Source organism: Mus pahari, chromosome 13, assembly GCF_900095145.1.
Source record: "Mus pahari chromosome 13, PAHARI_EIJ_v1.1, whole genome shotgun sequence".
In the NCBI taxonomy this organism is placed as follows: Eukaryota; Metazoa; Chordata; class Mammalia; order Rodentia; family Muridae; genus Mus; species Mus pahari.
In genome coordinates this window covers 90,258,926-90,282,336 of record NC_034602.1, presented here as the reverse complement: position 1 = coordinate 90,282,336, position 23,411 = coordinate 90,258,926, and the positions used below count along the sequence as shown (strand labels likewise).

At 45.0% G+C, this 23,411-nt stretch overlaps 1 protein-coding gene across 1 annotated transcript in view; it reads left to right on the top strand.

The window, feature by feature from the left end:
- Wdfy3 (WD repeat and FYVE domain containing 3) overlaps window positions 1-23,411 on the top strand; it is a 227,846-nt gene that overhangs the window by 133,794 nt on the left and 70,641 nt on the right. The window contains exons 18-32 of the mRNA XM_029545025.1: window positions 2,415-2,527; window positions 4,708-4,939; window positions 5,953-6,053; window positions 6,176-6,394; window positions 7,224-7,405; window positions 8,965-9,196; window positions 9,755-9,915; window positions 11,938-12,049; window positions 13,015-13,205; window positions 14,239-14,391; window positions 17,800-17,873; window positions 17,963-18,124; window positions 19,655-19,802; window positions 20,167-20,279; window positions 21,266-21,361. Coding sequence (XP_029400885.1) covers window positions 2,415-2,527; window positions 4,708-4,939; window positions 5,953-6,053; window positions 6,176-6,394; window positions 7,224-7,405; window positions 8,965-9,196; window positions 9,755-9,915; window positions 11,938-12,049; window positions 13,015-13,205; window positions 14,239-14,391; window positions 17,800-17,873; window positions 17,963-18,124; window positions 19,655-19,802; window positions 20,167-20,279; window positions 21,266-21,361 — 2,289 coding nt within the window. The remainder of the gene's footprint in view (window positions 1-2,414; window positions 2,528-4,707; window positions 4,940-5,952; window positions 6,054-6,175; window positions 6,395-7,223; window positions 7,406-8,964; window positions 9,197-9,754; window positions 9,916-11,937; window positions 12,050-13,014; window positions 13,206-14,238; window positions 14,392-17,799; window positions 17,874-17,962; window positions 18,125-19,654; window positions 19,803-20,166; window positions 20,280-21,265; window positions 21,362-23,411) is intronic.

The window sequence follows — 23,411 nt, the reverse complement described above, 5'->3', positions numbered from 1 at the left end:
AGAAATCCGCCTGCCTCTGCCTCCCAAGTGCTGGGTTTAAAGGCATGTGCCACCATGCCTGGCTTGGAGACAGGCTTTTATTAGGTAGTGCAGACAGCTTATTTCCTAAAACCCCTGATCTTCCTGCGTCAGCCTCCTGGGTGCCAGCATTACAGGCATGTTCCAAGTGTATTTTCTATGACCACTGCACATTTCTGGATCCCATGAGGCTCTTGCTCCTGATGTCTCTCTGCATCCTGCACACGCCTGACCTCCCGCCATCCCTAACCCACGTACACGACTCCTCCCGCTGTCCCTAACCCACGTACGCCACTACTCTGCATCCCCGCTCCAAGGTTTTGTCATGTTGGAAATGTTTTGCTTGCACACATCCTATATATGTGACATTTATAGATTGATAGTGTTTATTTATTATAATGCACGCATGTTCGAGCATATGTATGTATTCTGAGAATCACCCCAGGGCTCTTGTCTACTGGACGAGCACTGTTCCACTGAGCTATATCTGTAACTCAAGAAGCATGCATAGGTTTTAATTCAAGAGAGCAATGCTGTCTTTACAAATGGGAATTAGTCGGTTATTAAATTTGGGGTAGCGGGGGTTGTAAAGTGACTCAGCAGTTAAAAGCATTGGATGCTATTGCTGTAGACCCTAATCTGGTTTTCAGAACACACATTGGGACTTAAAAATTCCGTTTAACTCCAGGTCCAGGGGATATGGAGCCCTCTTCTGGATTCTGTGATCATCAAGCACATATGTGGTGCACGGTCATACGTAGAGGCAAAATACTCATACACATTAAAGTAAATCTTTAAAAAAATAAGAACTGGGCTGGTGAGATGGCTCAGTGGGTAAGAGCACCCGACTGCTCTTCCGAAGGTCCGGAGTTCAAATCCCAACAACCACATGGTGGCTCACAACCATCCATAACAAGATCTGACGCCCTCTTCTGGAGTGTCTGAAGACAGCTAAAGTGTACTTACATATAATAAATAAATAAATCTTTAAAAAAAAAAAAAGAACTTTTCTGTTTTCTTTGAAATTATACAGCCACGTAGATGTAGTCATACATTACTTTTTTCATTCTTTTAAGAATATACCTGTAGCTTGTTGTTCTGAGCACGTACATGGTCTCTGATTATTCTTGTCTTCTGTTGAAGTGCTGTCTTCCTATGACACTTTTCAAATACATAGTTGAGATATTATTTGTGATTTTTAAAGCCCATTCCAAAATCGTTGTTGATTAAGGAAAATACTTGACATAAACACGTGTCAAACAGAGTTGTATGAGCTGTCATGACAGCTTACATGCCAGACTCTAAAAGAAACCCTACTGTGAGAATGCTTTGTGTGTACGTCATGTCTAGGAGGACATGCTTAATGAATTGTATCTCCTAGCCCTTTCCAGTGCTTTACACCCTTTCTGGTGCTTAGAGCAAGAACAGAAGTAGCTTGTTTTATACCTACTACAGGTATGGGATCTGGCTTGCCTGGTATGAAACATTATTTGAACCCTTAATCTGAGACATAAGAAAACATTGATAACCAGATAATAGAAGGGGCTTTATCACATAAGCAAGAAATTAAAATGCTGCATAGTAGATTCTATAATGGCAGTGTTATAGAATTCATTTAAGGGCAGCTTATCCAAAAATTGTAGGGAGGTTGGCTTTCTAGGGGAATGACAATTTAGAAGTAGAACATGGAAGACGATTACCCCGATTGCATCAGATGGGGAGTGGAATCCCTTTGCAACGAGCGAGGCAGGCGTCATGGCCCAGTAAGCAACACAGCATTCCTGAAGTGAGGAACAAAGCCGACTTATGGATGGGGTGAAAGGGGGTGCAGTGAAAGGGGCGTTGAAGGTAGGTCTCATGTCACCGTGGCCTTCCACGGCAGCCCTTTGCGGAGTTGGGGTTTCCACATGCCAGGAATGAGCAGTCATTGACGTCTTGCGCAAGGCAGCGACAGCAAGTAGATTGTGTTGTGATCCAGTGGGAGCCACTGGAGGTGACACAGACTGCTGCTAAATACAGAAACAGGGTGCTTGGTCTGGGTCTCGTCAGAGCACTGCCTGTATAGTATGTCAGAGGCGGTTAGGAAGTGGGATTGGCATGATTTGGGGATTTTATGAATGTAGAAAGCAAAGTAAATGAGAAGACTCCAAACACATTTTGTTGATGTGGGGTAGAAGGTGACGTCAGGGAGCGGGTCACTCTGGGGTGCATAGTAGATGTACAGCTATATAGTGACTATAATGTGAAATTAACACCATATGTTGTGTCACAGTAACGTTCTCTTTTGTTGTAACTGCTCTGTTACAGTTCATCATCCCCCGCCCCACCTGCTGATGTGGTGGTGTCTTGTTCCCTAATGTTCTCCGCCAGGGACTCACTTTGCTTTCTCTCTTTAGGGAGTTCTTGCGTTTGGCAAGCCCTTTGAATTGTGGAGCCTGGGACAAGAAGCTGCTGAAGCAATACAGGGTTCACAAGCCGAGTTCGCTGAGCTTCGAGCCGGAGATGAGAAGTGAGCTGAGCTTTGAGATTCCCGGTCATGGTTTCTTCTGTCACTGAAATCCATGCGGGTGGGGGTGGGTCTGTACGAGAACTTTATAAAGAAAAGAGGTTGTTGCAGTTTGGTCAGTGACTCACAATCAGGCTGGTTAATGGAGGAAGAGGACAGTGGGGGTGGTAAGGGGTGAAGGGCAGTATAAGGATACAGGCAGTTTAGCCCTTGGCCTGGGGAAGGGAGTGCCTTTGCCTCAGAGGATTCTAGCTCAATCCCAAGTGGCTGATGCCGCCTGGACTGGGAGTGTCAGCTACATTGTTTAAATGCAGCAGTGTGATTGCAGGGCAGCTGGAGCTTGGGAAATTAGAAATCACAACAGAAGGCAAATTAGGCCTGCAAGGAAGAAGGGATGCTGGGTGGCTTCTAGAGTCAGGTGTCCTGTGTCAAGATAGCAGGTGTCCTGAGGTAGGAAGGCAGGTGTCCTGAGGTAGGAAGGCAGGTGTCCTGTGTCAAGATGGCAGGTGTCCTGAGGTAGGAAGGCAGGTGTCCTGAGGTAGGAAGGCAGGTGTCCTGGGACAGGAAGGCAGGTGTCCTGAGGTAGGAAGGCAGGTGTCCTGGGACAGGAAGGCAGGTGTCCTGAGGTAGGAAGGCAGGTGTCCTGTGTCAAGATGGCAGGTGTCCTGAGGTAGGAAGGCAGGTGTCCTGGGACAGGAAGGCAGGTATTCTGGGGTAGGAAGGGAAGTGTCCTGGGGTAGGAAGGGAAGTATCCTGTGGATCTTTCACATAAAGGAAACAACTCATCTAGCAGGATCATTTGGATGGGCACAGAAAACACAAGATAGAATCAACAGAGGAATGAGGGAGACAAGGGCAGATGTTGTGTCCTAGGCATTTGAGGTAAATTTGCTGAGTATTGTCCAAGGACAAGCCGCATTGAGCTGAGGGAAGACAAATAACCAAGGGAGTGAGCAGAATGTAGGCCCTGACTGATAGTCTGTCAGGTTCCTGGAAGACCAACAGGTGCCATCCACACTAACTAGGGGGCAGTGTCTTAGTGAAGCGTACTACTGGATTCTAGCCTGTGATTAATCCTGTGGATTTTGGATTTCCTTCCATGGTTAATTCTGTGGTGTATGCCTTTTCTGTTTATGGAGATTCCGTTTGAGTCACTGTTAGCCGTGGTGCTAAAACTGCTGAGGTGGAGTTAGAGTGACGACTAAGTATCCAATGCCAGTGCGCCATGCAAGACGGTCCTTAGGGAGTCAGAGAGGCTACCTTCCCTTGGTTTGTCCTGGTCACTAGTCCAAGGCCCTCACTAGTCCAAGGCAGCTGCTCTATCCCTGAGGTACATGATGGCGGCTTTAAAAGGCAGCAGCGTGTGTCTAATTGTTCCCTGCAGTTTTGAGGTGAGACTGCTGAAGTCAGAGTACCAACCTTCAGCCATTGCTCTCTGCTCCTAATGATCACCAGTGCTATTGAGTGCTGTCTCAGGGAAGAGTAAACTCTTTTGATTTCCAGCATGATTTCACGGGGAGGCAGACTGTATGATAGTTTTTCATATTAATTCAAACACAGTTATGGTTGATCCAGTGTCAGACACATCGAAGGGAAATGGCTTGTGCTCCTGAGCGGTTCATCTTCAGAGGGAACATTATCTTTGTTGGTCTGAGATGTTTCTGGAAAGACAGGACTGCTTATCACTCTGTGTGTGTGTGTGTGTGTGTGTGTGTGTGTAGGATCCTTACATGCAGTGTTTTTATGGTCATGTTTTATTGTGATAGATTTAAGGATTCGAAAGGCAGAGGAAGACAAGAGAAGCGAGTGTTGTGTTTATCCCCGAGAACACACGATCCCATTCTGTGATGTTGCTTTTAGGGAAAATGCTTTCCTTCTGAAGAGAAATGATAAGCAGTGTTGTGAAATAAGAGCACTCCACTGATTGAGATCTAAGCTGTGACTGTGGGCGCTTTTATCCCTTTCAATACTCCAGCGTCTGATGTCTCCGCAGTGTGTACGTTGCTTTGATAGTCATTTAAAAAGGAAAGCAAGCTCTTCGAGTCTGAAAGGGGACATACAACATGGCGACTGCCCAAGCATTTGTGGTATTGGAGAAAATAAATTCAGGCATATGAAAATAAATCGGTCTGGTGAAGGTACTGTAAAATTCTGAATATTCTCCAAGATATTTTGTCTTGCAGGTAGCGTGGTCACCTCTCTGGAAGGCCTGGGCTCTGACAATGTTTTCAGCTCACATGAAGATAACCATTACCGGATAAGCAAAAGCCTGGTGAAGTCCGCAGAGGGAAGCACTGTGCCCTTGACCAGGGTCAAGTGTCTGGTCTCCATGACAACCCCTCATGACATCAGACTTCACGGGTCATCGGTTACTCCGGCTTTCGTTGAATTTGACACATCCCTTGAAGGCTTTGGGTAAGGAAACTACAAGGGAACCAGGCCTTGCTCTCATTGAGGGCTTTGCAGACAGACTTTGGGTTTAAGTTGCTGGGTTGCAATGTGCTGTGATACGGATTTTCAAGTGAGTTCCAGTTCTTTGAGCATGCTGTTTTAAGATTTCTATGTTTAGCCTTTTGAATTATTTATCATATTAACTCTGCTGGTGTCGTACTGGAGTTTCTAACTGAAGGCCCATGGTTAAGTAGGACATTTTAAGTGTGATTGTGGATGAAGACATTTTACAGGGTCACCTGCGGCCCATTCAGGTGTCTTCTCTGAGTGGCAGAGTTGTGTCACTCTAGTAGGAAGTTTCCTGCACAAAGCAGGGGTCTCATGGGAGCTCCATCTAGAAAGCTGGCCAAGTCCTGGTGGTGTAAGCATGAGATACGGAAGACGGAGAAAGGTAGATGTAAGCTCTGACTCGCCATTGCCACCTTGTCTCCGGACTGTCTAGGACGGTGTCTTCAGCCTTGATTTCTCAGTGGCAACAGTAACCTCAGATGAGTAACCTTAAATATGGCAAGGCTGCTACAGGTACAGAAGCAGCAACAAAGACACCATAGTGAATCTGCAAACCCGTCAGGTCCACCAGCTCACGTGTGTCCGAGTGTGCACACCTATGTCCAAGCTGTATTATGAAGAAGCAATCCAGGGATTTTTCTTCTGTGATAACGAAATTACTTGAGTGCTTGTTATTAAGACTGTATGTTTGTTTTACCTATGCATATTTAACCATGATACTTACATAATTTAAAATTTAAATGGTACTGTTAGAGGTTTTTAAGTACACCCTTTGATTGTCTCACATTATTAAAACATAGGAAAGGCTTTGCCCGGACCCCAGATGTTTTCTATAATCTCTCATTTCTAGCTACACTTACATATATTGAAAGAATTACTTACATTGAAAGACACTTTCAATGCAGTGTTGCATGTCCGTTGTGTGAAGTCAGAGCAGATCTCTAACTGAGCTCTGTCTTATTCACTAGCTGCCTGTTTCTGCCCAGCTTGGCTCCCCATAACGCCCCTACCAATAACGCCGTCACAACGGGTCTCACCGACGGGGCCGTGGTCAGCGGCATGGGCTCTGGTAAGTGCCATTCCTTTCTCAGTAGACATTTCTACTAATAGATTATGCACTGTTATTGCCTCATTTAAAGACATAAATGTGTGCCCCAATGCCGTGTCCCTGGTTTTCTCCTCTGACTCCAGGTGAGAGGTTCTTCCCCCCACCCTCTGGCCTGAGCTATTCCTGCTGGTTCTGCATCGAACACTTCAGCTCTCCACCAAACAACCACCCCGTCAGACTCCTCACTGTTGTGCGGCGAGCGAATTCATCCGAGCAGCATTATGTGTGCCTTGCCATAGTTCTGTCTGCAAAAGACCGGTCCTTAATTGTTTCCACTAAGGAGGAGCTACTCCAAAATTATGGTCAGCGTAATTAACACTCGTTTCTAAGTTCAAAGTGATAATCCTCATCTAGCTTTAGTTAGGATGGCACAGAACGGGTTATATGAAATCTTGCATATTTTAAGATTCATCCTGTGTGGGCTTTCTCGATTCTGCCTCACTGTTGTCTGCCCAGCTACAAACACTTGAGAAATGGTAGGACTGTGTTCTAGCCCAGGGGAAGAATAAAAATATGTGCAGTCTTGTGTCAGGCTCTGGGTTTGACTCCCAGCACCAGGAAGAACAACAAAGGAAAGGCAGGACCTTAATTTTCAGTTAGACAAACATGAAAACGAAATTCATATAAAGACGTTTTTTTGTTGTTGTTGTTGTAGTTGACCAAAATGTATCCTTAATAATTTATTGAGTATGGAGATGGGAAGGATCTGGGATCAGTTGGGAGTTGGAGAGGGTTTAGAGGAAGAAAGGGAAGGGATTAATGTTGTAATTAAATTACAACTTCAGAAATAAACAATAAAGGACTAAGAGGAGAAGGTGCCATCCTATTGTTTACCTGTGAGTAAAGCTACTGTTTCTTAGCACAGTCTGCCTGGTGCTATGCAGCAGAGGGTGTCTATTGGGCAAGGTTCTCATGGGAAGCAAGAACTTGGAACAGCAGATACTTTGCATCCAGTGCCACACAGAGCTCTCTGCAGCTACTGTCCTGTGGTTCTGGCAGGATGATCGCAGACCAGCAACAGGTTGTGGGATGTGCATGAATCACGGTCTATATGAATCTGCTGATGTAGAAATACAGCACAGGGACAGTGTGGGCAAGCGCGCTCACGGCTTTCCCCTCTGCTTTATTTAGTTGATGATTTCAGTGAAGAGTCCTCTTTCTATGAGATCCTCCCATGCTGCGCTCGCTTTCGGTGTGGAGAGCTGGTAGTGGAGGGACAGTGGCACCACCTGGCTCTGCTCATGAGCAGAGGCATGCTGAAGAACAGCACTGCGGCCCTCTACCTCGACGGGCAACTGGTCAACACCGTCAAGGTAAGCATGCTGCACCCGAAGCACCAGTGCTCGGTCTCACTTGGGTACGGAGAGCCAGGCTAGGTTCTCACTCTCGAGCAGCAGCCACTTAGTGAGCTGTATCCACAGCCTGTATCTGCTGACGGAATCAGGTGAACGTTCCTGGAGAATGCCACACTCTAGTATTCAGGAGCAGCACTAAACGGTCTCTTCTGAATAAAGATATTGTCACAGGTGAATGTCCCCAAACCTAAAGTCTAAAATACTCCAAAATCTGAAGCTGTCTTAGTGTCAGCATCTCTCATAAAGAGTACTAAAGATTGCATAGGCATTCCAGGGTCTGGAAGATGCTGTAAAGTACTTTTTCTGGTCCTCAGCACTGTAGACCAGGCTATAAGCTGTACTTACTCTCTACAGAACTTGGCATGGTTACAATTCCTTAGCTTGTGTAAGACAATATCCACCTTAGACTGATGCTGTTGTTCTTTCAAATAGGTTTTTTGTGTAAATCAGCTGTGAATGAGTTTCCTTCCCTAACAGTACTGATGTTTTATTCTGATATTATGTGCCAAGGTAAATGCTAAAATATCCCACCGCGGTATCCATTGATTTCTTTGTAATATGTGTGTGTGTGTGTGATAGGTAGACAGACAGACAGACAGACAGACGATATATAGATAGATAGGTATGTAGGTAGGTAGATTGATTGACTGATAGATTGGTTGATTAATTGACAATTGATTGATGATAGGTACATATGTAGGTAGGTAGGTAGGTAGGTAGATAGATAGATAGATGAATACACACTTGCATGCGCACACACACACACACACACACACACACTGTGAGTAATCAGGGGAAGTATTACATGAAGCTCTTCACCAGTAGCCTTGAAACAACCCTGGGACCATTCTTTAATATACATAATAGATGTGATATGAAGTTGGCTGATGTTGATGAAGAAACAACTCAATGAAAATGGCCTCCCCTGTGACAGAGGCTGCCCCCTCCCCTGTGACAGAGGCCCCCTTCACAAGCAGTAGCTCAGTTTCTCATCTCACAGCTGACTAAATATATATTTATTTAACATGGGTTGATTAATAATTGAGTAATTATCAATCAGTAAATAAAAGCGTTTTCAACTCTAAGAGTGTCAGTCAACCATGCCTCTCTTGTATTGAGGTAATATATGTGCATATAAACCATGTGTTTTACTTTTGTAACTCTTGAGCTACTTTAAGTCAGTAGGCTCACATCTCAGGTGGTTATCATAGAACTGTGGACTCCTCCTCTTCAGAGAAGCATCGCTAATACAAAGAGACCACAGTAAGCAAGTGACGTCGTCCCTGCATATAACTGTTGCCGTTTCTAGATATAGTTTACTTGGTGAGAACTCGATGGCAGATTTCACACTACCACACTGAGTGCCCAGTTACAGACCCTACGGTCTTGCCTTGTGTTTCTCAGCTTGGTTCTGATATCTCTGAAGTCCTAGGTCTTGAGATAAGGAGAACAGGTACAATAAGGTAGTCATTCCTGGGCTAAGGCATCCGCGTCTCACACCTGTGTCTTCTTTGCAGCTGCATTATGTCCACAGCACCCCTGGGGGCTCAGGCTCTGCAAACCCCCCAGTGCTGAGCACAGTCTACGCCTACGTCGGCACTCCACCTGCGCAGCGCCAGATCGCCTCACTGGTCTGGCGCCTGGGGCCCACTCATTTTCTGGAAGAGGTTTTACCTCCTTCTAGCGTGACTACTATTTATGAACTGGGACCAAACTATGTTGGAAGCTTTCAGGCTGTCTGCGTGCCATGTGAGTTCATGTTATCATGCGTTCTTGACATGGTGAGGGGAGTAAGTCCTGCAACATAGGGGTGTGTTTGTGTGTGTATGTGCGTGTGCATGTGTGTGTGTGTGTGTGTGTGGACAGACAAGTAGGTTTGCTGCTTAGATTTTTATGTAAAAGTGAGATTTACAGCATGTATGCTCCCTGCTGTGCAGTGTGGTCCTGAGGAGTGTGAGGTGTACGTGAGAGCTTGTGAGAAGAGGGGTCAGGGCCTTTAAGCCGCAGACACCCGGCTGTTTTCTTTCCTTTCCATATACAATCGAGGTCTGATGACTTGGTAGGCAACAGGTAACGTTCTTCTTCCTTTACAATGGGCCCTATGAGAAGGTACCTCACAGCAAATGACTGGCAAGTCCTTTCCTATATGCATTCAAAGAAATAGACAAGAGCTAAAGATGAAGTAAAGTGTTTAAATCTGGCTTGCTTTCCCACTTTAAAGAAATATTTAAGTCCACCTAGGCAAGAGACAGAATAAACGCTTTGTTCTGAGGATGGAGTGTGAAAAGAGTCCCTCCTCTTTTGAAGGTAAAGATGCAAAGTCGGAAGGTGTCACCCCGTCCCCTGTGTCTCTGGTCGCAGAGGAAAAGGTGTCCTTCGGACTCTACGCTCTGTCTGTGTCCTCCCTAACGGTGGCGAGAATCCGGAAAGTCTACAACAAGTTAGACAGCAAAGCCATTGCGAAGCAGGTAAGCTGAGAGCTTTCAGCGAGCCGTGGCGGCTCTCCCTGGGAAGACAGTGCGCCATGGGCCCAGTTAACCACGAAGGTCTCTCCGTGGTGAAGCCCAGTCTAGGAGAATGGGACATGTCTGGCTTTAAAGATGAAAAAAGGCCATGGGTAGGTAGGAAGAAAGTGGGCCGTTCCCCACAAGCAAGACATTCCTGCAGACACCTCCACTCTAGGCTGCCAGGACCATGTCTTACATCAGACCTTCAGAACTAAGACAGTAAAATTAAGTCATCATTAACTTGACAGTGATTTGGAAAAGCACCCATAGACTGTTGGGCTCTCTCTCCCTTCAGGGCAGAGTTACTGAGCGTTACACTCTGTGAAGCCTTCTCTTCAGGCACTTCTCATGGACTCACTTCCTGGTCTGGCTTCGCTCAGCATGTGACAGGACCCTCTAACCAAAAGCAGCTCAGGGGAGGAAGATTTTCTTTCTACTTCCGTTTCAGTCCATCGTGGAATCAGGTTGGGGGCTCAGGCAGAAACTGGAGGTCCCCTGCTTGCTGGCTTGCCTCACACATTCATGCTTAGCTAGCTGATTTATTATACGGCTCAAGATGACCTGCCTAAGGATGGTGCCACCCACGGTGGGCCAACTCCATCTGCATCAGTTAGTAAGACAATTCCCCACAGACAGGGCCGCAAGCCAGTAGGATTTAGACAGTTCCCTTTTGTGTGCTTTCCTCTCAAATGTGTCAAGCTGACAAGTCAGGCTAACCAATGTTCTCCCTTTGTGGTATTGATGGCGAGTTTCTGATGCAAACCTGGAACATCTGAAGTGATTTTTCTCTGGGTGCTTTCATTTTTTTTTTTTTTTTAATAGTTGATCTCTAGAAATTCAAGTGTGTTACACCTAGGCTTTTGGGGAAATTTGTGTCATGATTGAGTTCACTGACTCTCTTGAACTATAAATTCACATTTCACTAACTTTCAGTAAATATATTTGCACACACCTCTTTCTACTGTTTTCTTAGTTTTATCCTGGCACTCTAATTAGCATATCTGTCTAATTAGCATTAATCATCAGCTGGTGATTAACATGTACACTCTCTTGTCTCTCTTCTCTCTGCATGTGTCCTTTGTAGTTGGGTTATTTTGCTCCTAATTTAGGCCAAGCATTAAGACATTTAGTGTAATTGGGAAAGTTAGAATGTCTCACTAAGTGTCAGAGCTGTCTTTGGCAGTTTAGATTTTAGCCATGTGTGTGGCCCAGCCTTGCAGCACTTACTTACTACCCAAGGCCCTGGTGTGATCCCAGCTCCACAACAAGCTAATTAAGAAGGTAAACTTTGTGACAATAAAGATCACAATTGCTGAGGGTTTGCCTGTTTGTTTGGTAATCCATTTGGTTATTTTGTGGCTTTCCGAGGCAAGTTCTCACTCCTTAGCCCCAGTCAGCCTTCACCTGGCAGTCCCCCTGCCTCAGGCTCCCAGACACTGAAATTTTAAGCTTGGACCGGAATGTGTATCTCCCTGTGGTTCTGTGGTTGTTGTTTGTTTGTTTTGTAACTGATGTTGTTCCAGTTTAAGCAGATTAATTGAAACACTTACCTCTGTATTTCCGGCTCTGTGGCAGTAGAGCCTAGTCTGTGTGTTCAATATATTTCTTAGGCAGTCCTGTTTCATCTGTATTCTTGACATTTTTATACAAATGTACCTGATTGGGTCTAGAATAAATCTGAATCTTCAACAGTATTCTCCTGTGAGGCTCCGAGTAACGGACCTGCTTAAACATCTCTGCCAACTTTATCTCTGTAGACTGCCTTCTAAATTACTTTTATGAAGTTTCACACTTTGGAAGTGCTTGCCCAACTAAAAAAAAAAAACAAAAACCAAAAAACAAAAAACATTTTTTTTTAAAAGATTCCTCACACTTTATATATTGTGCTAAGTAGAAGACAGAAGGCTTTGTTGCCAACCATAGAAGTGCTATAAAAACACCTTCTTCTGTGATTCCATTGATTTTTCCTTTCCTGTTCTCCAGTTAGGCATTTCCTCCCACGAGAACGCCACTCCCGTGAAGCTGGTTCACAACGCAGCAGGCCATCTCAATGGGCCGGCTCGCACTATCGGGGCTGCTCTCATTGGATACTTGGGTGCGTTAAACAAATAGTGGGGGCTGGGGAATGTTTCAAGCTAGTATTTTGAAGCACTTGACCTATTGTGTCCCTGCAGTGCTTACAGATTAGTCCCAAATTTCAGTCAAATTTAAAAATCACGAGCTCTCATGAAATCTCCTTAGCCGGTGTGATCCTGCACTAGCTGCAATGGCGTACAGAAAAGGAGTGAAGAACAAACCATGCGCTGGTCACGTCAGAGTTAGGTCAGTGATGGTCCAGCTCCTGTTACCTAGCAACGAGCCAAAAGAACTGGACCCGGAGCTCCCTAGGAGAGAGAGCCCATGCCTAGTGAACGAGAAGGCTTAGGTTCAAGGCCCAGCACCTCCAAACAGCACAAAGATCTATCTAGAAGGGAGGGCTTCTGAGCGTAGGTACCATCCAGCTTGGGTGGCTGTCAGAGTGGCTGCGTCCTCTGGAGTTCTGTGCACTCTGTCCTTATACAGCGTGGATGTTGGCGGTTAGCCAGATCTGAGATCTAAACGATGCAGGTGGGCTACCTAGACTTCAGGAGTAGCGGTTTGTGTGTGGTACCGATTCCTTCTCAGATTAACAAGCAGTCTTAATTGTTCCACAGATGATGCTTTAGGGAGCACTGCTTTAGGGAGCACTGCTTTACATCCACAGTGTGGTAAGGTGGGAAACAATGAACAAACCCTCTGTAGAGCAGACTCCACTTTCTGCCCTCATGCTTAGTGACTCAAGACAAGCACTTAAGCTCTTTAGACTTCACTTTTCTTCCCTATAAAGTCACACCCTGAGAGCCTTAGAAAGTAGCTTTCAAAATCCAGCATTCTCATGCATCGAGATGTTACAATTTGCTGCAAAGTAATTTTTTTAAATAAAAAATTTATGAAACATTTTAATAGAAATATTTAAAGCTTACGCATGCCTTGTTTACACAGTTGATGTATTGTAATTATTCTCACTCTCTTCTCAACCAGGAGTAAGAACGTTTGTCCCTAAGCCTGTCGCCACTACGTTGCAGTACATTGGAGGAGCTGCAGCCATCCTTGGCCTAGTGGCCATGGCCTCTGATGTGGAAGGCTTGTATGCAGCAGTCAAGGCCCTGGTCTGTGTGGTCAAGAGCAACCCGCTAGCCAGCAAGGAGATGGAAAGGATCAAGGGGTACCAGGTCTGTACTATCACTTTACACCAGAGGAGCTCACGTTTACTCACATTTTTCTAAACTCTGGAAGAATTATATTGTCCACATGAACTTAAAAGCCATCGGCGTATGTTAAACACACACACACACACACACACACACACACACACACACACACACACACGGACCGAAAAGTGTGTATGTGGCTTAGTTTAATTTTGGTTTCTTAAACTCCCCTCACTCATCCCCGTGTTCAGTAGACCGAGCTTTTTTACCTTTGGTGCATCTGATGTTCTGGGTGGATGCTCACTGTCCTGAGGAATGGTTCCAGGACATTGCTCTCCCTCCGTGCACACCTCATAAAATTGTGTTGCGTTTGCATATGTCCTAGGTGTACCCACCATGCTGGAATAACCCCCGAGATATTTATTGCTCCTAATACAGTGAGTGCGATGCTACAGTTATTATATAGGGTAGTAGTTAGGGGATAATTCTAGGAAATGTCTGTACACAGATTCTAAAGTGGATTCCTAAATTCATTTGACTTAATCTGTACATTTAAAACCCATGGATAGAGAAAACCAACCATATATTCAAATCAGTTTGCTTGCTTAGACATTCTTTCTCTTCATGTAGTAGAGAGTGAAATGAAATCAGGTCATATTAGATCCGGCTTGAAGACACTTGGGGTTGATGATCTATCTACGCTTTCCCCATTTTCTTTGTGGCTTCCTTCCACTTCACACCCCTTCATTTTTTGGTGCCTCATTTACTCAAAAATGGAAAACCATCATACAACGAACATACTGTTGTTGTCCTGACGATCCAGGTGGTCTTTCCAGGTCCATCCCCAGTGGTGCCTTTTACCCAGTGAGACCTCACGTGTCACAATGCCATTAAGTCACAAACCTGTCAAAGAATCGACCCATTGATTAGATTGGAGCCCTCAAGGTCTGGTATATGGGGTGTGAGCCACACGCTGCTCTGTCAACGGGCCTGCATATGGGGTGTGAGCCACATGCTGCTCTGTCAACGGGCCCGCTCTGTTTCTTCCCTCCAGCTGCTGGCAATGCTGCTTAAGAAGAAGCGCTCCCTCCTCAACAGCCACATCCTCCACCTGACGTTCTCCTTGGTGGGGACTGTTGACAGTGGCCATGAGACATCCATTATTCCCAATTCCACCGCTTTCCAGGACCTACTTTGTGATTTTGAAGTAAGTATACACACTGACCCGGAATATAAAGTTGATGAATACATTTCTTTCTCTATTATGAGTGAGTTAAGCTGTTGTATCCCATAGATCCATCTCTGAAATAATAATTTCCTGATGATTGTATCAGTACCAGTTAGTGAAACCTAAGAAGTAGAATAATATTTCCTTTTCTCCAGATATACTCTGCTCTACCAAAGTTACAGAAATTAGACACATAATACACGCCTGACATAATACACGCTTCACATAATACATGCCTGACATAATACACACCTGACACTGCCCATACCCACTGTGTCAGGTGTAACCAGAAGGAAGCATTTCCACTAAGCAATTCTGATATGAACTTTTCCATAATAAATAGAATCTAGACCTTTAATTTGGATTATTTAGCAGCATTTAGTAAAAAAATGTTATGAAATGAAAACAAGGTTTTCAGCCAGGCTGTGGTGGCACACGTTTTTAATCTCAGCACTCTGGAAGCAGAGGCAGGAGGATCTCTGAGTTTGAGGCCAGCCTGGTCTACACCATGAGTTCCAGGACAGCCAGGGCTACACAGAGAAACCCTGTCTTGAAAACAACAATTAAAAGAGCACCCTTAGTGTGTCCTGCTGTCCTCTTGGCACAGCGCATGCTCATAGCCTTGGCTCCCTGAACCCCAAATCTCTCTCCACTCCCAAATCGCTATACTCAGTGTTCATGGTACATCCCTGGGAAATGGCGGGATCTCTGAGCATCGTGAATGAAGATCCTGTTTGTCTCCATCTTGGTCTCTGTACCACGCAGGATGTCACCAGGACCTACTAATGACAAGCAATGCTTATAGATACTGAGTCCCAACTCAGTCTTTTATCATGACTTCAGCACAGACTTGGTCTAGCCAACCAACAGCATCCTCTCAACACTTTCAGGAGTTGTGTTTTTAGAGCTGATTCCCAGCTCCCCTGTGAGTGGAAATCCACCCTTCGGATCTACACCAGACAGCACATGTAATTGCTCTCTCCTTATAGCTCCGTCTTTTACCTACCAGCTCTCAGGCGCTATCACCATCCTGGTCCTTTTACCCATCCTGCTGCTCTTGCTATGATTCTGTCTCCATGACATCCTCAAGTAAGCATCACCTCTGGAGGTCATGTTCACCTTTCACATCTGTCTCAAACTTTGGTGTCCCAATTCAAGACTGACTTCTGACTTCGTGCCCAATTTTTCTGTTGTTGTCCCCTAACAACGCTTTAACTGAATTTGGCATCCTTGCCCCAGATTAGCACTTCCTTCTAACTTCTCTTTCTGTTAATAACCCCGCCATTCTGTAGGATTGAAATTATGAAATCATCTGCCTTCTTCCTCCTGTCTGTGAACAGTTGGGCATGAAGTCCTGTCCACTTCCCCCTCACGCTGTGCAGTGTGTACCCTTCTGCCTCCACTGCCTCCTGCAAGCCTCAGTCAGCTCTCCTCACACGTGAGCCTCAGTCAGCTCTCCTCACACGCACCGGGATAGTGGCTGTCGCTTATTCCTCAGCTTGTGCTACCCACCTTCGGAGGGCTCATTCTTTTCTAAAGACACGATGACATCACTTCTTCAAGAATGTGTTGAGGTCTCTCTCTTAAGCATGATAAAGTTTTCAGAGGCCTAGTTCTTCAGATGTCTTTGATGAATATGATGAGGGTGGTTGTTGTTGTCGTCATCGTCATCATCATCACCACCACCACCACCATCATCACCACCATCATCACCATCATCATCATCATCATCATCATCATTTCTATCTGGCCTGGAAATTACTATGTAGACCAGGCTGGCCTTAAAGTCATGGCCTCTGCCTCCTGATTGCTGAGATTAAAGGTGTGTGCTACTACACCTGATATACTTTTGATCGAGCCAAGCACTGCATTAGCTGGGAAAGATATAAAGACACACAGCCCACGTATCCAGGCTGTTTGCTAGTCCATTGGAAGAGAAAAACACAGAAATCAATAAGTAAATATGTGAGAAAGCTAAAGTTCAAAGGCCGCAGAGGGACAACAGCAATAAGAAGACCCAAGTAAGCCTGCTGGCTTGTTCAGTAAGAAGTCCCACTGAAGCCCCCTGGCCCCCGCAGTAAGAAGACGACCCACTGAGGCCTGCTGGCCCACGCAGTAAAAAGCCCAACCCATGTCTACTGGCCTATGTAGCAAGAAGACGCACCTACGCCTGCTGGCCTGTGTTTCCTCGGGAATTTCCTCTGGTTTCAAATTTGTGATTAATATTTAACATACAGACATCATAAATTCAATTGAATCCCCAATTTTGGCTGTTTTGCAATGCCTGTACACTGACTTCCTGGAACTGCTTTCCTTACCAACCACAAGTTGTCTGTAAATAATCCTCCCCCTCCCCCTTTTAAAAACAGCAATTTGACAGATATAAATGAAATAATCTTAGCAGCATTCAAATATTTTCCTCGGTTATTTTTCCAGAATCTAAAATACTGTGGCTTATCTTTGAAGACCACTATACTGTCTCCATTTCTTCTTTCTCACCCTCGTGGAGGTGTGCTTTTCTTTAAAGTTTATGATCTCCAGAATAGTTTTTTTTTCTTTAGTGATCGATTATTTCTAAAATGCATTTTAAAAAAGAGTCTTCATATATATATTATTACAGTTCAGCTATTTACAACTCCTTAGCTTTTTTAGAATTGTATTTTTATGTCTTTTTTAAGTGTGTGTCTGTGTGTAGTGCGTGAGGAGGCTGCAGTTGGCTTTCAGATCCCCTGGAGCTGAGTTAGAGGCAGTCGAGCACCATCTGATGAGGTGCTGGGGACTGTGACTGTGTCCTCTCGCCCTGACACACAGTCTCGGGGTGTAAAGCTGGAATCTGCCTTGTGCTTGGGGTCCCTCTCGCCCTGACCACAGTCTCGGGGTGTAAAGCTGGAATCTGCCTTGTGTTTGGGGTCACTCTCGCCCTGACCACAGTCTCGGGGTGTAAAGCTGGAATCTGCCTTGTGCTTGGGGTCCCTCTCTTTGTAGCAGAGGTCTGCTGGCAAGCAGTCTTCCCATCTGAAGAAGTTTTTTTCCCCCTTCTGTTTTGTTTCGTGTTTGTGTCTGTGACAACATGGTTTTGCACGAGATGCACTTCTGGTTGGCCATTTTCATTGTTCCACACTTTAAAAATGCCACTGATCATGGTCACCTTCCTGTGACATTCCTAAATATGTAGACCATTTATAATAAATAGGTTTTGAAAGCATGCTACTCCATTTCCTATCATTTTGGGCCTGTTTATAGTGATTGATATTTCTCCTCCGTATCCTGTTGGATCCAGCTAAATACATAACTGAAGGTTGTCCTGTGTGCTGTACCTGATTTTGCCGGACTGACAATGGGGATGTTTTGAACCTTGAGTATATGGTTGTTTATGTTTTGTTACAGGTCTGGCTTCACGCACCGTATGAGCTCCATCTCTCCTTATTTGAACACTTCATAGAACTGCTCACAGAGTCCAGGTACCCGTCAGCGCTCGTGTGGTTAGCTGTTCAGTTGTAGGAGAGAGAGAGAGCGTCTTGCAGTGCGTTAAGTCCTCTGTCTCTTGCAGTGAGGCTTCCAAGAATGCCAAGTTGATGAGGGAATTTCAGCTCATCCCCAAGCTGCTCCTGACGCTTCGAGACATGTCCTTGTCCCAGCCCACCATCGCTGCTATTAGTAACGTGCTGAGCTTCCTGCTGCAGGGCTTCCCGAACAGCAACGATCTGCTCAGGTGGGTCTGTCTCTGCTGACTGAGGTGGAAGTGAGCGAGGTGAATGGAATCAGTCCCTGCAGTCCTGTGCTCATGGGGCAACCCTGTTGCCAGTAGCTTGTAAGTAAAGCACGGAAGGCAGTGCAAATGACCCAAAACCACTGACTGACTTAGTATAGGAATTGCCAGTCCCCTCCTTACTCCTAAAGGCCTGCTAAACCTCACAGGTGTATGTCACACACACATGCCAGTGTCATTCTCTGGTATCCACGTACACACAGGCACTCACACCTACACGCGGGAGAACACGCCTCGCACGCACTCTCACACCACAGTCACACACGCCTCTATCATGTCTATTGTGTGCATGCCATGTTAATATTTTTTTAACATACAGGAGGTGAGGTGTCTTTTTCTTTTTCTTTTTTTTCCCCACAGGAAGTTGTTTTACACTTTTTTTTTTTAAGATTTATTTATTTATCATATGTAAGTACACTGTAGCTGTCTTCAGACACTCCAGAAGAGGGCATCAGATCTTGTTACGGATGGTTGTGAGCCACCATGTGGTTGCTGGGATTCGAACTCCAGACCTTCGGAAGAACAGTCGGGTGCTCTTACCCACTGAGCCATCTCACTAGCCCCTGTTTTATACTTTTAACTTTATAACATTTGAACTAGAGCTTTGAATGGGAGGGAGGTGTTTTTATTTATTGATTTGTTGTTTTTTGAAACGGTTTTTCTGTGTAGCTTTGTCTGCCCTGGTACCAGCTCTGTAGACCAGGCTAGCCCTAGGCTCACAAAGATCTGCCTGCCTCTGCCTCCCAAGTGCTGGGATTAAAGGCGTGCGCCACCACTGCCCCTCCCGGTTATGTTTATTACCATTGTTTATTAGAATTTATTCTGCCGTATGATCACTTCTAGTGATCATGTAGATGAAATTACTGCCAAACCTCATCAAAACTTTAACTTTGTCATTTTCTTTATAAATGAAGAAACAAGGGCCCAGAGAACTTGCGCTACCTGTTTCAGGTCACATGGTTTAACAAGTTAGTTGTCATGTGTGTGTCTGTATTTGTGTGTGTGTGTACGTGTGCGTGTATATGCATCCTACATACATAACATAGCCTGCATTTCTTTTCTTTTTTTTTTTTTTCATAGCCTGCATTTCTAAAACCCAAGTTCTCCATCACTGGCTCCAGTGGCTTCTATTCAGCCAATTCCTGAGCATGTCACCTCCTTCAGCCATGCTGTTGGGCTTGCTTAGGCCCTGTGGGTTAGTGCTTGACAGAGCTCAAAAGTCTGAAGACCTAGTTCTTAGGCTTTAGGGACACCATTGTATTGATGTCATTAGGTCCAAGAGGAAGCAAATTGAATACAGTCGCCCAACGAGACACAGAATCAAGACAGAAGTGTGTGTGTGTGTGTGTGTGTGTGTGTGTTCTCTCTCTCTCTCTCTCTCTCTCTCTCTCTCTCTCTCTCTCTCTCTCTCTCTCATCTTGTGATTTAGAGAAAAGAAAAATGAAACCTTTTTATTTTCTACTCTACTTTAAGGTTTGGCCAATTCATTTCTTCTACTTTGCCCACCTTTGCTGTTTGTGAGAAATTTGTGGTTATGGAAATAAATAATGAAGAGAAACCGGACACGGGTGAGTTGGCCAGAGGAGGTCATCAGTTCATGTTCTGCCCTGTGACACATACTGTACTGGATTATATGTGAAAATATGGGATTTCCCTTCATGTCACAGTTCTTGGCTTTTTTACTGATACGTTTATCATATATCAAACTTATGCAGTATGCAGAAGTGTAGTGTGGCCTCAAAATTTTAAAGGGTATGAAATCTTTCCTGATACTAGGTTTATGGTGTGCACTTCTAGAGTAATTGAAATGACTTGATTTTTAAAATTATGTCTTTGTTACTGGTAACATCATCTCCTGGTAAGTATTGAGCAGTTGGAGGTTGTGGCCACCTGAGCAGGTTTGGCCGTGGGTTCCATCTCATGGAGTGGAACCAATCAGAGAGTGCCTGGTTACTTCTACAGCTGTGGGTACCAGTGTGTTGCAGGCAGTCACCATCGTAGATCACAGAGTTTGTGGCCAGCTTGGAGTTTACCTTCCTCCTCTAGTGGTGTGCCGAGTGCCTTCCTATATCATAGTCAGTAGGGGCAAAGGCTCAAGGTAGGTATCAACTTGAGTTTTATCTATGTCAGTGAGTGTAGGTAGGCCTTCCCATTAGCTTGGGGAAAGCAACCAATTGTCTTGGCAATTGGTTGGTATCTTAGTCAGGGTTTGTATTCCTGTACAAACATCAGGACCAAGAAGCAAGTTGGGGAGGAAAGGGTTTATTTGGCTTACACTTCCACACTGCTCTTCATCACCAAAGGAAGTCAGGACAGGAACTCACACAGGGCAGGAACTTGCAGGCAGGAGCTGATGCAGAGGCCAAGGAGGGATGTCCTTTACTGGCTTGCCTCCCCTGGCTTACTCAGCCTGCTCTTTTATAGAACCCAGGACTACCAGCCCAGGGATAGCAACACCCACAATGGGTCCTCCCACCCTTGATCATGTTGAGAAAATGCCTTACAGCTGAGCTGAATCTCATGGAGGCATTTCATCAAGGGAGGCTCCTTTCTCTGTGATAACTCCAGCTTGTGTCAAGTTGACACACAAAACCAGCCAGTACAGTTGGCTTGTTTGGGGTTTCCATGGGGTCCCTTTGGCCAACAACTTGTTAAATATAGCCATTCCCAGCACAGGAGATTTCACTTGGTGGTAAGAGGTATCTCCTTGTGGCTTTGTTACTTTATTTGTGTGTGTGTGTGTGTGTGTGTGTGTGTGTGTGTGTGTGTACACTCTACTAGGCTTCCGCGTGACCCATCAAATGACCCTTTGTTTAGCTGTTCCTCTCCATCTTCCCTCTTTCCTCCCTCTTCCTCCTCCCTCTCCCTCCCTATTTGATCCTTCTGTTCCAGGTCCCATCTTTCCCCCAAAACCCCCTCCTCTGGTGCACGAGGAAGGATTTCTAAGGAAATATGAGCTTTTACCCTAACCTACCACATGCAACAGTTCTTTATAAGTTCCTCATTAATACATGCTGAGAAGATACCAGCTAGAAGATGAAAATGCCTCAGAAATCATTGACATATGTAATGTTTCCCTTCCAGTTATACTAATGGTGCAGGAAAAACATTTCTCTATCCTCCATACATTTTTGTGGCCATTCAGTTCAATAACCCCAGTAGTGTTGTAGATTCTCAATGGTGAGTGCTGTTGTGAGGATGTACAAATAGTTAATTTCCCTTGGGAGGCTATTGATAAGACTGTTCTCATTACCTCTTGCCATTTGAAAGACTAGCGGTGGTTGACAGTCGTTATTTGTTCACTGGGAGTTGTATTGAATGTGATATGATAGTCCAATAAATAAGTAAATAAATAAAATGACCCACATTTTTTTTCTTTCAAGTAGTAGGCATAGTATTCAGGATACACCCCTTCCGAGGGTAGCTCAGAGGAAATGGTGCCCAACATTGATAAGTTAATTAATGTAAAGTGATGCAAACAGTCCGTGATGGAGCTGGAGTGGTGGGAAGGAACCTGGGCATTTCTTTCAGATGGAGCTCAAGGTTCTAAACTATATCTGAAAACCAGGGGGTGCAGCATTAATAGAAAGTCAAATAAAAATTACTAAGTTTTTTTTTTAAGTTTTAATTTTCTATGCATATTGTCAATTTATAACAAGCGATTTTTAGCAACCAGGGTATGATTTTGCTCACACTTTGAACTACTTGAAAGAGGAATTCTTGGATCCCCCCCTTAGTGAACCTAAAACTTCATAAGCAATAAAGCAATCCCTTCACTTTGGGGGTGGTCTCAGTTCATGTCTGGCTGGCCTAACCCGCTACATAAACCAGGTTCCTCTGCATTCTGAGTGTCAGGACTGGAGGAATGCATCACTGTGCCCAGCCAAAACCATTTCTTTTCATTGTGTATCTCTAGCTGGCCTGGACCTCACTACAGATGAGACTGGCCATGAACTCACACAGAGATCTGCCTGTTTCTGCCTCCGGAGTGTTAGTTTGTGACCACAGTCAGCTACTTCCCCATTTTAAAAGGCGGTGTAAAGTTTAGAGTAGTCTGTGAGCCCAACTAGAAGAAGCATAAAACCACCATAGAGTTTATGCTGACCCTTGATGCTAGCAGAAGTGGAAGTGTGGGTAGTGACCAACCACACAGCTTTCTCATGGTGTAGCACGCCTGGCACTGAGGGCTAGTGCGGCCCAGACTCTGGGCTCCCGGGACACTCCACAGACGACCTCTGAGCCGGTCCTCCTCTGGTGTTGTCTGGGTTCTTTTGTGCTTCTGTGTGGGCTTTGCCTCTGTCTGACTTTGCTTTTATGTATTGTATGTGTTGAATGAACTTATTTCTCTTTACAAACTTTAAAACCTAGTTTCAACACCAAACGTAGCTCTCATCTCAAAGAGAGTAAGAGGACGTTTATTCTTGAGCCAATAATGAGTGACGGAGGCCTGGGGGCATAGGTTCAGCTTGCCTCAGATAACAAGTTTCAATGTAGAAATGTTTCATGAAGTTTACAGAACAAAGTTAGCCAAGATTTTCAAATGCACGGGTTGAAGAATGCACAGGTAGAAGAATGCACAGGTAGGCATGTGAGGCAGCAAGAGACACTGGCAGGGAAACATCTCCAGTGAGATCAGACGTCAGCTGAGTTGCTTCATTTTGGAAGGTTTTGACAGATAGTCTCCAAGTCCTTAGTTCAGACACAAACGTGGATACCTAAGGACGCCTGGGTCTGGCTCTGCAACATTCCATGTCTTCATAATTGGAAAGTTCTGCCACGTGTATCAAAGGTTTCAGATGGGTGTGGCCTGTTCAGGGAAGAGGAGTTCACAGTGCTGCATTTACCTGTATCTATAGAGAAAGAGGAGGTTCCTGACCTGCCTGGGAAGGTTCTGAAGGAGACATTGTCCTTATTCATACAGTTTTAATCGATGGCTTCCTCCTTCTGAGGAAGAGGGGAGAATATTAGTTAAAATATAAAAGAGGTCTGAAGTCTTCAGTGTTACAACTCTTGGTAATGTTGGAGGCGCAAGTGAATGACTGCCAGGGTCCTAAAGAGAAATGGTTTATCCAGCTCATTTTCTTACCTGCTACAGTGTGTCCCGCGCTACCTTCTCGCCAGCAAGAAATGACGCGGCACACAAACAGGATCCTTCTGCAGCAACGCTTTAATGCTCTTGAGAGGGAGAGCATAAGCTTCCAACAGGCAAAGGGCGAAGAGAAGAGAGGGG